A 13,857-nucleotide genomic window follows, 5' to 3' on the forward strand; every position below is an offset into this window, starting at 1 on the left:
TTTTTTAAAATCTGAAGGATGAACAAAGAAAGTGGAAGGTTTTAAATTAAAAATTTCAAATTTTGTAGGATAAAAAATTCTTAGAAAAATTCCGTTTAAGTTTGAGAGTTATTTTAAAATTTCCAAGCACATTAAAAATAATTAAATATACGAAAACATAGAAAAAAATGGAAAATTGATAATAATTTTCTGTTTTACAAAATGAATTTTAAGAAAAAAGAAAAAAATTTCTTAATCCTTCTTTATACATTTTTAAACGATCAAGAAATAATTAAAAACTCGGAATGATTTTAAATTTGCTTGTTGAATTTAGATTTTTTACGGTTTTGAAAAAGAAGCTCTTGAAGAATTTTGAAACATTTCAAAAGAACAATTTTCTTAAGATTTATGGAAAATTTAGAATGATTTTTGATTTTTCAAAATGTTAATAGAAAAATTTGAAAATCTTTCTTCACGAATTTTGAAACGATTGGAAGATAATTGAAAGCTCGTAAGGATTTCATTTTTTATTTTATTTATTTATTTTTTTTGTAAATTGAATTTTTTTTAAGAATTCGAAAAGATTTTTTTAACTTCGAAAAACTTAAAAAATATATTAAAATTTTCTAAGGAATCATATAAAATTGCAAATTATTTCGTGTAAACAAAATGAAATCTTATAGAAAAATTAAAAAGTTTATAACATTTACATAGAATTTTGGATTTCGAATGAAAAATAATTTAAAACTTGTAAAGATTTAAAATTTGTTCGAATGTAGATTTCTAAACATCCCGAAAGAAAGATGCTTTTTTTAATTTTAAAAATGTTTTCAGAGAATGATAGAATTTTTCTTCGATTGACAACGAGAATTTTTAATGATTTTTTAAAAAACATTTAAAAAGACTAACAAAATTGTGAAAAAAGAATCTGCAAATTATAAAGCGATTTTTTTTTTATTGTGTAACCTTTATCAATTTTAGGAATAACTCTAGGTAAAATTTTTCATATAATTTGTGAATTACGCAGCTTCTCAGTAGGGAAAAATATTCCAAGGTTTATTAAATGTTGCTTTAAATCTTATCAGTTTGTTCTAGATAAAAAAGATAATTTTCCCTCTGTAGCATGTATTAGCACATTGTACATTTTAATAATTCTTAAAGCTGCGAGCGTAATATCAAATCTAAATAATAAGAGAGCGATTAATATATAAAAAAGTAAATTGGTCCAAAATTCATAAGATTTTTTTCACGTAATCTCGCAAGCTAAGATGAAGATCCTGGTTGGGACGTTTGTCACTTTAATTAATTTTGGTGGTAAGTCTTCTAAATATAATATAAAGTTTAACGCTTATGTAAAAAAGCACAAGGTACCCAAATTCGGATCTGAATTTAAGTGTCATATAACATAAATACCGATTGAAACTTTTTTAAATTCATCTATTAGAATCCGCTTTTCAAAATAGAACATCATTTGGAATTTTTCATGAATCTTAGAAAAATGTTAATATTCTTTCGAAACCTGACAAAATTCGTAAAAAGCTTCATTTTCAAAATATTCAAAAATCCAGATTTAACAAAAAAGATTTTTTATCTTTACAAATTTCAAATAATTTTAGAATTGTTTCGAAATTTATAAAAAACACTTGAAGACACTGAAATTTTTGTTGAAAAACTAACATTTTGCAGATTTTTAAAATTTTCGTTTATAACCTTCTACATTCTTTGCCAAAACTTTCGAATCTTTTTAAATTTTATTATCTCGCAAAATGGTGTAAAGTTTCTTCGAAATCTGCTTAATCATAATAAAAATTTAAATGCATATATGAAAAATGATATGATACCCAAACTCAGTGCTGAATTTAGTTGTCACATAACATACATACCAATTTCAAAATACTTAATGCATCAATTATAATCAGCTTTTCAAAATAAAACATTATTAAATTTTTTTCATATTTCTTATACAAATTTTAATATTTTTTTGAAACCTTCAAAAGTTCCTAAAAAGCTTTATTTTAATAATATTGCCAAAAAAGGATTTAATAAAAAAAATTTGCAATATTTACAACTTCCAAATTATTTCTTAATAGTTTAGAATTTTTTAAAAAAGACCTGTATTACTCGAAATTTTTCTAAAAATTTTACATTTTGCAAGTTGTAAAATTTTCTTGTGTAACCTTCTACATTATTTTTTTAAACCTTTGAATCCTTTTAAACTTTGCAATCTTGCAAAAATGCAAAAAGTTTCTATAATATCTGCTTAATCATAATACAAAGTTCAATACGCATATGAAAAATTATTTGATACCCAAATTCAGATCTGAATTTAACTGTTATACAGCATATATGACGATTTTGAAATTTGTCTCTTAGAATTCTCAATCGTTTGAAATGTTTTAAAGTATCACTAAATATTGTCAACAAAAATTTGTTTTAAATCTAAAATCATTTTAAATTTTACTAGATATGATCTAAATATTTTTTTCCGTTCTATTGAGAAGTTCTAAAATTTCCTGAAACATTTTTCTCATAATCTTTAAAAATCTACATAAAAAATAGAAATCTTAACAGGTTTTAAACTGTTTTTTAAGTGTTTAAAAAATTTTAAACAAAGATTATGCAGTATTATTTTTTTTCTATTACAGGTAATTTTTTAAGTTAAAAATTTTAATTTTCCAATTAATTTTGCGGAAAATTGTAGTATTTTCTTGAAATCGCTAAAAATTTTAAAAAAGTATTATTTAAAAATCTCTAGAAATAAAAAACTTCGATCTGCATTATTTTGAATCATTTTTAATAATACAGAAAATTGCTTTAAAATCTTCAAGATTTTTTTTTAATTTTTCGAAATGTTTGGAAGTTTCCAAATATTCTCTAACAGGAAATTCTTAAAAATCAGAAATCACTTCAAACTTTTCTGCGCTTGTGAAGAACTTTTTTCCATTCCTTTGAAAAGTTTGAAAATTCTCTAAAACTTTCTTTTTTCAAATCCTTCAAAATTCTATATAAAAAAATTTGAAATATTTTTCATTTCTATCTTAGAATTTATTTTTCTATTACAATTTACTTTTCTTTTAATTTTCCCATTAATCTTAGGAAAATTTTATTATCCTATTGTCCTTTCAACATTCTTAAACATTTTTTTCAAAATCTTTAGAAACCTCGATTTAACAAATAAAACATAAAATCCTGAGAAGCTAATTTTTTTACATTGTTAAGAAATTTATAAATACCTGTTAACACACCTCTTTCTTTAATTTATTAATCTTGCATAACTTCAAACTTTTTCATCAAAAGCTACTACATTTTTTTGAAATTTCAAGAAATGTTTTAGAGTCTTTTTCATAATAATAATAATAATAATAATAATAATTTCGATCAAAATAATTTAAGCAAACAAAAAGAAACAGAAGTTTATCTTTCTTTATCAGGTAAAACTTATTTGCTATCTGACATGTATCGAAATATCTTATCAGATCTTATAAAATCCAGAACATTCTGAATTTTAGTAGAATTAATACGCTTTTTACAAGGTTAAAGACAAAGTTAAAATTCAAACAAAATAAATTAAAATTATTTGGATTAAAATCGATTCCAATCGAAGAATTTTATATCAGTTAAAATTGTGAGAAAGGGATATTATTGAGATTATTTGCGATTATTTTAAATGGAATAATATCAAAAATGAATGATTTTAGATTAATATATTAAAAATACCATTATTTTTTAATGCTGAACTATAAATATTTTCAGATTAGAATGATAATAATTTGATCATTTAAAAATGAGAAGAATTTCAAATTGAATATTTCTATTTAATAACGTACAACACTTAATCATTTGAAATTGGAATTTTTTAAGAGGAACTTGTTTTATGACAGTAGTGAATTGAAAAAACGACCGAACGTACGAACGGAATTCTGTGTCAATATCTTACAAGTATACTTTTAATAGCTCCTCTGCGTGAACCCCGTCACCCATTTGTGCGGCGACTTGCAAGTGCTGCAGACTTCTCTTCGAAATCCCCACTACTGACAAGCAGTAGTGGGGATCTCCGTATACTCTCTTTCTCTCTCCCGCCATCTCCCTTGTTTCGCTTTCTCACTCGCTTTCTCTCTTTAAACTTTCTTACAATGGGTTATCCCCACTACTCCACGACGATGCAAACTCCTTTGCACTCATGCGTGTACTCAAAGCATTAGGCTACTGAATATGAAGCTAAGCGCTCTTAAAATTTTCTTCTGCCGTATGGCCCCACTGCCACACCAATTTTCTGAATTTATATTTTTTTCGCACAAGATAAAAATAAAAAAATTCTAAATCAAAAATCAAATTGAATGTTTGGAATACAAAAATGCCGAATTTCCAAAAATTAATTTATTTATCAAACTAGTACATTGTGTGCCCTAAGCACGCGCTATATGCCTTCTTTATAGAAAAAAAGTCAGTTCATTTTCTAACATTTTGTTTATTTTAATATTAAAATTTATCAACATCTTAGAAATAAGAAAGGGAATATCTGGAATTTACTTTTTTATTTAAAAATTCAACTTTTTCGTTGTAATTTTTTTTATAGTAATTTTTTTTTAATGAAAATTTAACTGTTTCGTTTTTGGTTAAAAATTTATCTGCTCAGTTCAAAATTTATCTAATTTAACTAGTTTGTTTTTTATTAAAAATTTATCTTTTTGTTTGAAAATTCAAGTATTCCTCTTCAATATTCATAATAATTTAAAAAAATTTTAATTACAACTTTATTTACTTTTTTCAACTAAAAATTTAACTATTTGGTTGAAAATGAAGCTTCTTTTTTTAAAATGGTATTACTTTGTTAAAATTCATTTTTCCTATTGATAATTGAATAATTTACAATTAAAATTGGCAAGATTAAATTACAATCTTTTTCACTGATACTTTAAGTAAACTAGATGAATATTTCATCATTTTAGTTTGAAATTCACCACTTTGGCTGAAAATTGAACTATTTTGTTAAAAAATGGTTTCTTCTTTATTGTTTTAAATAATTTTTTGAACCGAATATTTGATTACTCCATTTTTGTCTGAAAATAATTTTTTTTAATTTTTAAAATTCATCTTGTAAAAATTCATTTTTTTTTACTTGACGATTTATCATTTTAATTAAAAAGTTTTTTTTTCTGTAAAAAATTCTTGTTTTTTTTTTAAATTTTACTTTTTGTGTAAAAATGATGATTTTCGTTGAAATATCCATTTCCTTTTTGAATATTAAATTATACTTTTAAAATTTTGCTTTTTTAGTTGAAGATTCATCATTGCAATCAAAAACTTATTTTTTCTGTTAAAAGTTTACCCGTTTTTTTTAAAATTCGTTTTTTGTTTGTTTTGAAAATTAAATTTTTTAAATGGAAATATAACTATTTGAGTCAAATACTTTCTTTTTTTGGTTCAAAATTAATTTTGCAAACTAAAAATTCAACTATTTTCTTTAAAATTTATATTTTTTATTTGAAAATCGAACTCTTTTGTTGCAAATTAATCTTTTTGATTAAAAATGCACCTATTTGTTGAAAAATTTAAGTATTCCCCGTTAACTACTCATCAAACAAATTGAAAATTCATATTTGTAGTTGAAGACTAAACCACTTAGTCGAAAATTTGAACTTTTTTGTTAAAAAATTTTCTTTTTTCGTTAAAATTCGTCTCTTACAGTGTCAGACTCATTATTTTAGTATAAAACTCATCACTTTGATTACAAATTTTGTTTTTTATTTTGTATGAAAATTCATCGATTTTTTTAAACAGAAAATTGAGTTTTTTCATATTGTGTTGAAAAACAATATTTTTTATTTAAATTTAAGCTTATTTGGTTAAAAACTTGTCTTTTGTAGGTTTATAATTGAATTACTTTGGTAGAAATCGCTCATTTTAGGGTTATTTTTTAACTTTTTAAAAGTAATCATCTTTTGACCTGATAAAAAATAATTTTTGGTTGAAAATTTGAATACAGGGTTAAATATTCCTTTAAAATTTACAAATTTGGTTAAACCTGTTCTTTATTAATTCAAAATTGAAATATTTTCTTGACAGTTGATATCTTTTAGTAAAAAATTAATCCATTTAGTTAAAAATTCACTTTATTTATATGAAAATTAGTTGTTTTTTTTTAATATAAAATTAGCATCTTGAAGTAAAAATGTGATTATTCTATTCCTTATTGCAAATTTATCTTTTTTAATAGATATTGAATCCTTTTGAGTAAATTTTTAGTTTTTTGGTTAATAAATTAAATACCAAGTTGAAGGTTCATTTAGAGATTCAAAATCAATCTTCTCCTTAGCAATTGTTAGGTTTACGTAAAAAATCTAATCATGTGGCCATAAATAATCTACTTTGCAGAAAATACAACAATCTTAATCAAAAAGAAATTTTGTTTTTATTGGAAATTCTAATTTTGTGTTAAATTCGTCTTTTTGTGTTAGATATTTCAGTACTTTGGTAGAAAATTCATTTGATGTTTTCAGATTTATAATTTTAGTTATCAAATTCATTTCTTTGTTAAAAAATGTAACTATTTTGTTCAGAATTTATTATTATTTTTTTTGCAAAAGAATTTTTTCAAACTCAAAATTTATCTATTTCTTTTTTAATTCAAATTAATATTTTTAATTAAAAATGGATCTTTCTTATTTGAAAATTTAACTATTTGGTTGACAATTTACTTTCTTGTTGAAAATTTATATTTTTGGTTAAAAATTCTAACGTCTTCTATAGAAATTCGCCTTTTTTTCTTAAAAATTCATCTATTCCATTTGAAGATTCATCACTTTATTACAAAACTTATCACGTTGGTTAAAAATTTACCCATTTTGTTAAAATATTGTTTTCTTTCGGATGAATATCAATTCTTCAACCGAAAATTAAACTGATTAAAGTCTGGCTGAAAAATGAATTTTTATAGTTGAAAATTATACTATTCGTTCGAAAATTAATTAATTATTTTTTTAAATTCATCAATTCATTTTTTATTTACAATTTTCATTTTTTTAAGAAATGAACTACTGATTGGTGAAAGGTTCTATTACTTTATTAATAATTCTTAAACTGCATTTTTAAAATAATTAAACTAATCTAATTTTTAGAAAATACAACAATTCTGTAAAAAAAGAAATTTGGTTGAAAATTTAACAGATTTTTTAAAGATTCGTCTTTCTGTTAAAAAATCAAACTATTTTGGTAGAAAGTTCAAGTATTTGGTCGACAATTTCATTTCTGTTGTTGAAAATTCGTATTTTGTGGCTTAAGGTTCATTCTTTTAGTTATGAAATTCGTCTCTTTGGTTGAAAATATAATTTCTATTGATTAGGAATTCATTTTTCATACTTGAATACTTAACTGTTTTGTAGAAAATTATTATATTTTTTTAAATGTAGCTATTTAATAGAAAATTAACTTTTTCTTGAAAAAAAGTACTTAGTTTGAAATTTATTTCTGTTAGAATCAAAATAAATTTTTTATCTAAATATGTAAGTAATTTATTTTTGGTTAAAAATGTATTCTTTACAAGTTAAAAATTTTACTATATTGTATAAAACTCGTATATTTGGTTAAAAATGTATCTTTTTTGGATATAAAATAAAACTTATTTGTTAAAATTCATCGTTCGTTTATTAAATTCGACTCGCTCAAAAGTTGTTTATTTTTTGCTCTCTTTTTGATTTATGTAAAGTTAACTATTGGTTTGAAATTTCAACTATTTTGTTGAAAAATGTTGTCTTCTGTTAAAAATGTTAACTATTCGCTGATTAATTCAACTGCTTGTTTAAAAATCACCGATGTTGTTTTTAAAATTTTGACTTTTTGCATTGAAATTTGACGTTGAGTTTTAAATTAACAAAAATTAAATGTTCTTATTTTCGAAACTGTAATATGGTTCTTCATGGCGACTTCGTAAAGCTCTTCGCATGTGGTGATTGCTAGAGTAGAGAAGTTTAGCGGAAAGAGAGTTTTATTTCAATAAACAACGCAGGAATTCTAAATTAATCCGAAAATCTACGCCCACCACCTTATACCTCAAACTTACCAGTAAAGAATAAATAATTAAAAAAAGTCTAGTTGCATCATAATTATAAAAAAGTAGTTTCAAAAAAACAAAATCAAAATTGAAGACATTAAAGTGAGATTGAAATCAAACTTGAAAATCCCTTTTAAGCCCGAATATCAAATTAATATAAACAGTTTCTAAAAATAAAACGAAGAATACAACGACCAAATTTATACCACTATAAAATAAAATCAAAATTTCTTTTTTGAACATAAATAAAAAAGAGGTAGGAAAAATAGGAAATTCCTTCTGTCTAAATGTTTTTCTGTTGTGATTTGATAATAATGAAAAATAAAAACGACAACAGAAATTTATAAAAAGGAAGGTGATTTTGTTGGTTGACTTCTCATTCTTCTTTCCTCTTTTTTAATTTTGTCCAAAAAAAAAGAATTTTTTTTCAAATTTTAATATCGATATTTGATAGTGCTTGTCCAAATTCTATCGTGGGATTCTTGGTTCTCTTTTTAGGAATTCTGCTCATCAAAGTAAAGTAACGCGAACGAACGCCTTGCGCGCGCATTTACTGATAATGAATTATTAATAACTTAATTCCAAAATTTAAAACATTTAAACAGTAATTTAGCGAAATTGTGAATGAATTACATAAATGCGCAGTAGTTTTTACTATACTTAAATATGAACAGTAATTTTCCACAGAAACAGCGGATGCGCAGAAGAACCATATTATACGCAAGGATGCGCAGTTCGTATTCGCGACACCTAAGGCTGCGCAGTGGAGGTATATGCAACTTAGAGATGCGTAGTAAATTTCTACGAAATTTATGAATGCGCATAAGAGCCTTTCTACACAAATGAATGCGCAGTAAATTTCTACAACTGTAGATTATGTTGATTTTTAGTATTTTTTAAATAACAAATATTTTTTCCGATTTGCAGCTTTGAGTGCTTCAGGAACAAGTGAATCTGGTCCATCTAGGGCACATTTTCATCCGCCTAGCCGAAATTCTAGCAGTATTAGGAACATCTTTTATCAGAGCCATATATTTGAGGTGTTTGAACGTCCTGCTGGGGTTGTGCGCTCAGTTAGCCTCCATAAAGATTTGAATATTATTCCAACTCTCTACGAACGAATGAAGAACAAAATTAAAGTTCGTTTGGCTCATGCAGATGGAATACATTTTTATGTTTTCGAAGAACCTAATAAAAAAATTATGGCAGCAGAGCTTCCTTTATCTGGACCTTTGATCCCAACAGGTTAGTAATATCACGTTAGATTTTATATGAAAATTATATAACACTAGGAAAAATAGAGCGTTCATTAAAATATTACATGTTTCTTGTTCTGATTGCCTATATAAAAAAATATATGTTGCATTTAAAATACTATAAAATTAAAATAATAATAATAAATTTCAAAGCAGTGTTTACATAGGTACAACGGCTTTCGTAAAATTTGGAATTTGTATTTAACTTTAATTAGCTTTCAGTAAACTGTCACTTTTATTTTAATATCAGATTTGATCCCAACAAAAAATTAGAAGCAAAGAACAAGAATAATGGTTACTTTGAGATTTTGTAGTTATAACTGAAAGTTCTTGCATTTTTTCAAGTAAAATTATTCTGATTCCATTTTGAATCTTATGTAAAACGCCTAAAGTGGTCGAATTTTCGAATAGAAAATATTCAAGATTCAACCAAAATCTGTTGCTTTTTGAACCATCCAGTTGAATTTTTGAGCCAAATATGCGAATTTTTTAAAAGGAGTTAATTTTTCAACCCGAAAATTGGAACTTACCACAATCCAGTTAATTTTCAAGCCAGAAATTTTGCTTTTCTACCGTAAAAGTCGAATTTTTAATCAAGAAGGACGAACTTTCAAGATGTAAGTAAAAAATTTTAACAAAAAAATTAATTAAACCAAATAGAATAGTTTTAAACAAAATGACTCAACTTTGAACAAAGTTAAATTTGCAATTAATGAGCTGCATTTTTTACCTACAAATTTGAATCAATAAAATAAACTTTCTACAAAAAGATGAATTTCGAACTAAATACATGAATTTCAAACACATATTTGAAATTTTAATTGAAAAAGATAAATTTCTAACCAATTACTTGAATTTTTAAGCAAGAAAATAATCCCTCCCTTCTCAAACTTGCCTTGCTTTCTCTTTCCCTACTACACCTTTCTTTCTCTATTATACTATTCTACTATACTTCTCCATCCTCTATTTCTTCTCTCCTCACTTTCTCCACAATCTCTTCTATTATTTACCCTACTTTCCTATTGATAATTTTTCTCATTTCCCCTCGCTTCTCATACTTGTTTTTTTATCGCTTTGCATCTTCTTATTTCCCTTGCTCCGTCTCCCATTACTTCATCTCACTTCCCGTTCCGTACAAAAATTCCATAGGCCTATAAAAACGTTATTTAAGTCGTTCAAACTACTTCCACTTATACTTTCTTTGTCTCCACTACCCTGCACTTTACTACTTTATCATCACTCACTTTCACCATTTTACACCCGCTTTTTCAACTTCCTCCTTCTAGACTTCCAAATATCACTTCCTTCTTTAACACTCTCTTCCACTACTTTCCTTCCCCATCCTACGCTTTACTTACACGTACTCATCCTCATTTCTGATTATTTTTCCTACTTCTATAACTTCGCCTTCCTTTTCCTACCTTGTCACTCCTCATTTCCCTGATATTCGCTCCCCTTACTTCCCATAAATACTTTGTTTTAATTTTCCCTGCTCCTCTCGCTTAGTTTCTCTTAATTCCTTTTCCGTCATTTCGTCTTATTTTCTCTAATTTATGTCCACTCATTTCCCCTCACTTCCGCTCTCCTCAAAAATCTTACCTCCCTTTGGTCCTCTCTCCTCATTTTCATTGTTTTCCAAGCTTCTCCTACTTCGGTTCCTATCATTTCTTCTCGCCCTAAAATCCCTCTTCTAACTTCCCCTTACTTTCCCTTCCTTCAGTTTGAAGTCTGGATTATAAAATTGATATTGCAAGAATATTAAGTTATACATATACAAAAACATTTGAGAAAATCAATATACAATAAAGATAACAACAAAAGTTTTGAAAACTCACTGCTTTTATCATCAGGGCAACTCATTGGTAAAATTTGTATTCTAGAAAAAGTGTAAAAATAAAGAAAACTTACTAAGCTTATAATAAGATCAGAATGAAAAAATAGTATTCAAAACTTGCGAATTAAAAACGAAATTCGAGTACGTCATTATTGAAGGCAATTATTGAAACCCAAATTACATTGAAATTAATTTAAAAAAAGAGAAAAATTATTTTGATTAGGTTGTAGCGTAGAAGTTTTGTAAAGAATTATTTATAATCGTAATAGACAAAAGTAAACTTATAAGTATATAAAAGGGTTAAGTTTCAAAATTGAAAAATTATAGTTGCCATGTTAAATTTCCAAAATAGATTGTTGATGGTGTAGAATTGTTTTAATAAGATATAAAACTGAATGAGAATATGTTTAACTTCTAATGTAAAAAAAGAATTTTAATTATTATGAAACAAGGACGTGGTTGCATCCTGCTTTTATACGAATGGGTCCAACAAGTAACTGTAATTTGGATAAAAAGGAAGAAAATTAAATAGTTCTTTTTTTGATAAAAACCATTTTACCAAAAGTTCTTTTTGTTCCATTATTTTCTTGATGTACAACTACAATATCATCCCATAGAAAGAAATGAAGACTATTATCAATAAGATAATGAGGTAAATGGTCGTTAGGGACATTATCATAATTTAGCCTAACACTATATTGATTTTCTTTTTGCCTAATGTGTAAGAGTCTTTTTGTTTGTCCAATGTAACATTTTCCACAATTGCAATTGAAATGTTTAACTACGTAAGCTTTTTTCTAAGGTTTCTAATTAATCCTTACCTCGTTTAAATCATTTTATCAAGTTAATATTGTATACTCAAAGTAGCGCTAATTAAAAAAATGTTTAAAACCTTGCTTTTCATCTATTATCTAAATGTTTATCAATAATATTTCTTGGAAAATTATTCAAAAAAAGATAATTTTGTACAATTTTTAATTCATGTTCATAAAATTTATTATAAAAAAAAAATAGCTGAATCTACTAAGTAGACATTAGGAGACATTAAGAGATATAATATTGAATAGGTGAAATATAATATTAGGTTATTCTTAAAATTTACCTCTGCCGTAAAGTATTTATGACCAGTCCCCATGTGCACAAAGTGATTGAATAAATTTGAAAATTATTATATTAACGTGGAGTGAACAAACCAGCCCAAGGACCATCAAAAGATTTTTCCAATTTTTATTGATTCTGAGTAATGAAGATTTTTTCTATCAAATAAAGAAATCCCAATTCCCCCACAATAAAATCTTCATTTTCTGGAGCTCAAATGACAAAGACATTGATTTTCTTTTTTTCGTAAACTCATTTTCTCTTGACAATCCAGATACAAAAAATGGTTTGGACAAAAGTTGTTCAGGACAATCGGGATCATCTGAGTGCTAATAACTGTGACCTTGGAGTCAGTTTCGAAGGTCAAAGACAATTTTTTGAATGTGAACACCTATTTTTAAAACCGGATTCGGAAAGAGCGCGAAATTTCAAGCTCGAAAAGACAGTTTTTATTTGACAAGAGTGACCTTTACAAGGTCAAAGTAAAATATAAAAAAATTGTTTATAGGCTGTGTCTTTAACTGTCGTGATTTGGATTGCTTGTTTACCGCGAATCCCCTTGCCTCAAGTTTAGGATGGTCAAGCTTGTTAGCCCCCAAGCCTACCCAAACATTTGTTTGTCCAGAAATCCTTAAAAGTTGAAAGAATTAACTTCTGGACGATTTTTCAACATTTAACCCTGACCTTTTCAACGTTACTCTAACAAATTAAAAACTATCTTTTCAGACGTAAAATTTTCCGCTCCTTCCGAATACAGTGTCGAAAATAGAGGTTCCAATTTAAAAAACCGACTTCGACATTCAAATGACCTTGAAAATTGATCCTGAAGTCAAAGTTATTAGTAGAGTCAGATGACCTTCATTGTCCTGAACAACTTTTATCATACAATTTTTTCGGATGTGGCTTAACAACAGAGATACTTGCGTGCATCAATAAAAATGGTTCACCTGTTTTATAATTTTGAACATTTCTTCAATCTTCAATCTTTCTTCAATCGCTTGATTTTCGATTGGTAATTTTTTTCTGAAATCTTTATTTTCTTTTTACAGATATAGATTTTACAGGACTGACCAAAGTAAGGAGTTTCTTCTATTTAGGCAGAAGCATTGGTGTGTATCATGACCATCAAGGAAAATTGCGCGAAGTTGGCCTTCTTAACCCTACAAATGTCATTCCAATTGTAAGAGAACGGCAAGAATACAATATTAGAATTTATAGGGCTACAGATAAAGGAGTTACTGAAATATCTTTTCTTGTGTACGAATTACCTAATGGATTCATCATCGGTGTTGAATTTTTATCAGAATCAATTCCGCAACTGCGTAAAGCTCCAGAAGATGAAGAATAGGCATATATAGAAAATATGTAATATTTTTTCTTATCTATATTCCTGAATAAAAATATAATATAGACAGATAGTATCGAACCATTAACCGAGTGACCTATTAAGAAATGCTCTTGACTTGGGAAGGTGATAGTCACGTTCAAAATATAGGTAAAAAGATTTTGAATAACCCGTTAGAAATCTTATTAAATTCTGCATTAAATAAGCTTTAGCAGATTTAATTTGGCCTTTTGGGTATCGAATTATCACGTACAAAGCACCACAATGAAATTCCGATTTTCGAGACGAGTAAAAA

The 13,857-nt window shown here is 26.1% G+C and overlaps 1 protein-coding gene across 1 annotated transcript; it reads left to right on the forward strand.

The window, feature by feature from the left end:
- Positions 1 to 1,157: 1,157 nt before the first annotated feature.
- LOC117171104 lies at positions 1,158 to 13,565 on the forward strand. The gene is made up of 3 exons (XM_033358160.1): positions 1,158 to 1,293; positions 8,957 to 9,274; positions 13,267 to 13,565. The coding sequence occupies exons 1-3, from the start codon at positions 1,248 to 1,250 to the stop codon at positions 13,563 to 13,565; spliced, it is 663 nt and encodes a 220-aa protein (XP_033214051.1). The 5' UTR covers positions 1,158 to 1,247.
- The last annotated feature ends 292 nt before the right edge of the window (positions 13,566 to 13,857 follow it).

This window comes from Belonocnema kinseyi, chromosome 1, assembly GCF_010883055.1.
Source record: "Belonocnema kinseyi isolate 2016_QV_RU_SX_M_011 chromosome 1, B_treatae_v1, whole genome shotgun sequence".
Taxonomy (NCBI): domain Eukaryota; kingdom Metazoa; phylum Arthropoda; class Insecta; order Hymenoptera; family Cynipidae; genus Belonocnema; species Belonocnema kinseyi.

What these genes read in the sequence shown, in the direction of transcription:
- LOC117171104 (XM_033358160.1), top strand. Translation starts at nt 1,248, where the DNA reads ATGAAGATCCTGGTTGGGACGTTTGTCACTTTAATTAATTTTGGTG. An exon ending in CACTTTAATTAATTTTGGTG is followed by an intron (nt 1,294 to 8,956) that starts GTAAGTCTTCTA and finishes TCCGATTTGCAG; the next exon opens with CTTTGAGTGCTTCAGGAACA. An exon ending in TGGACCTTTGATCCCAACAG is followed by an intron (nt 9,275 to 13,266) that starts GTTAGTAATATC and finishes TTCTTTTTACAG; the next exon opens with ATATAGATTTTACAGGACTG.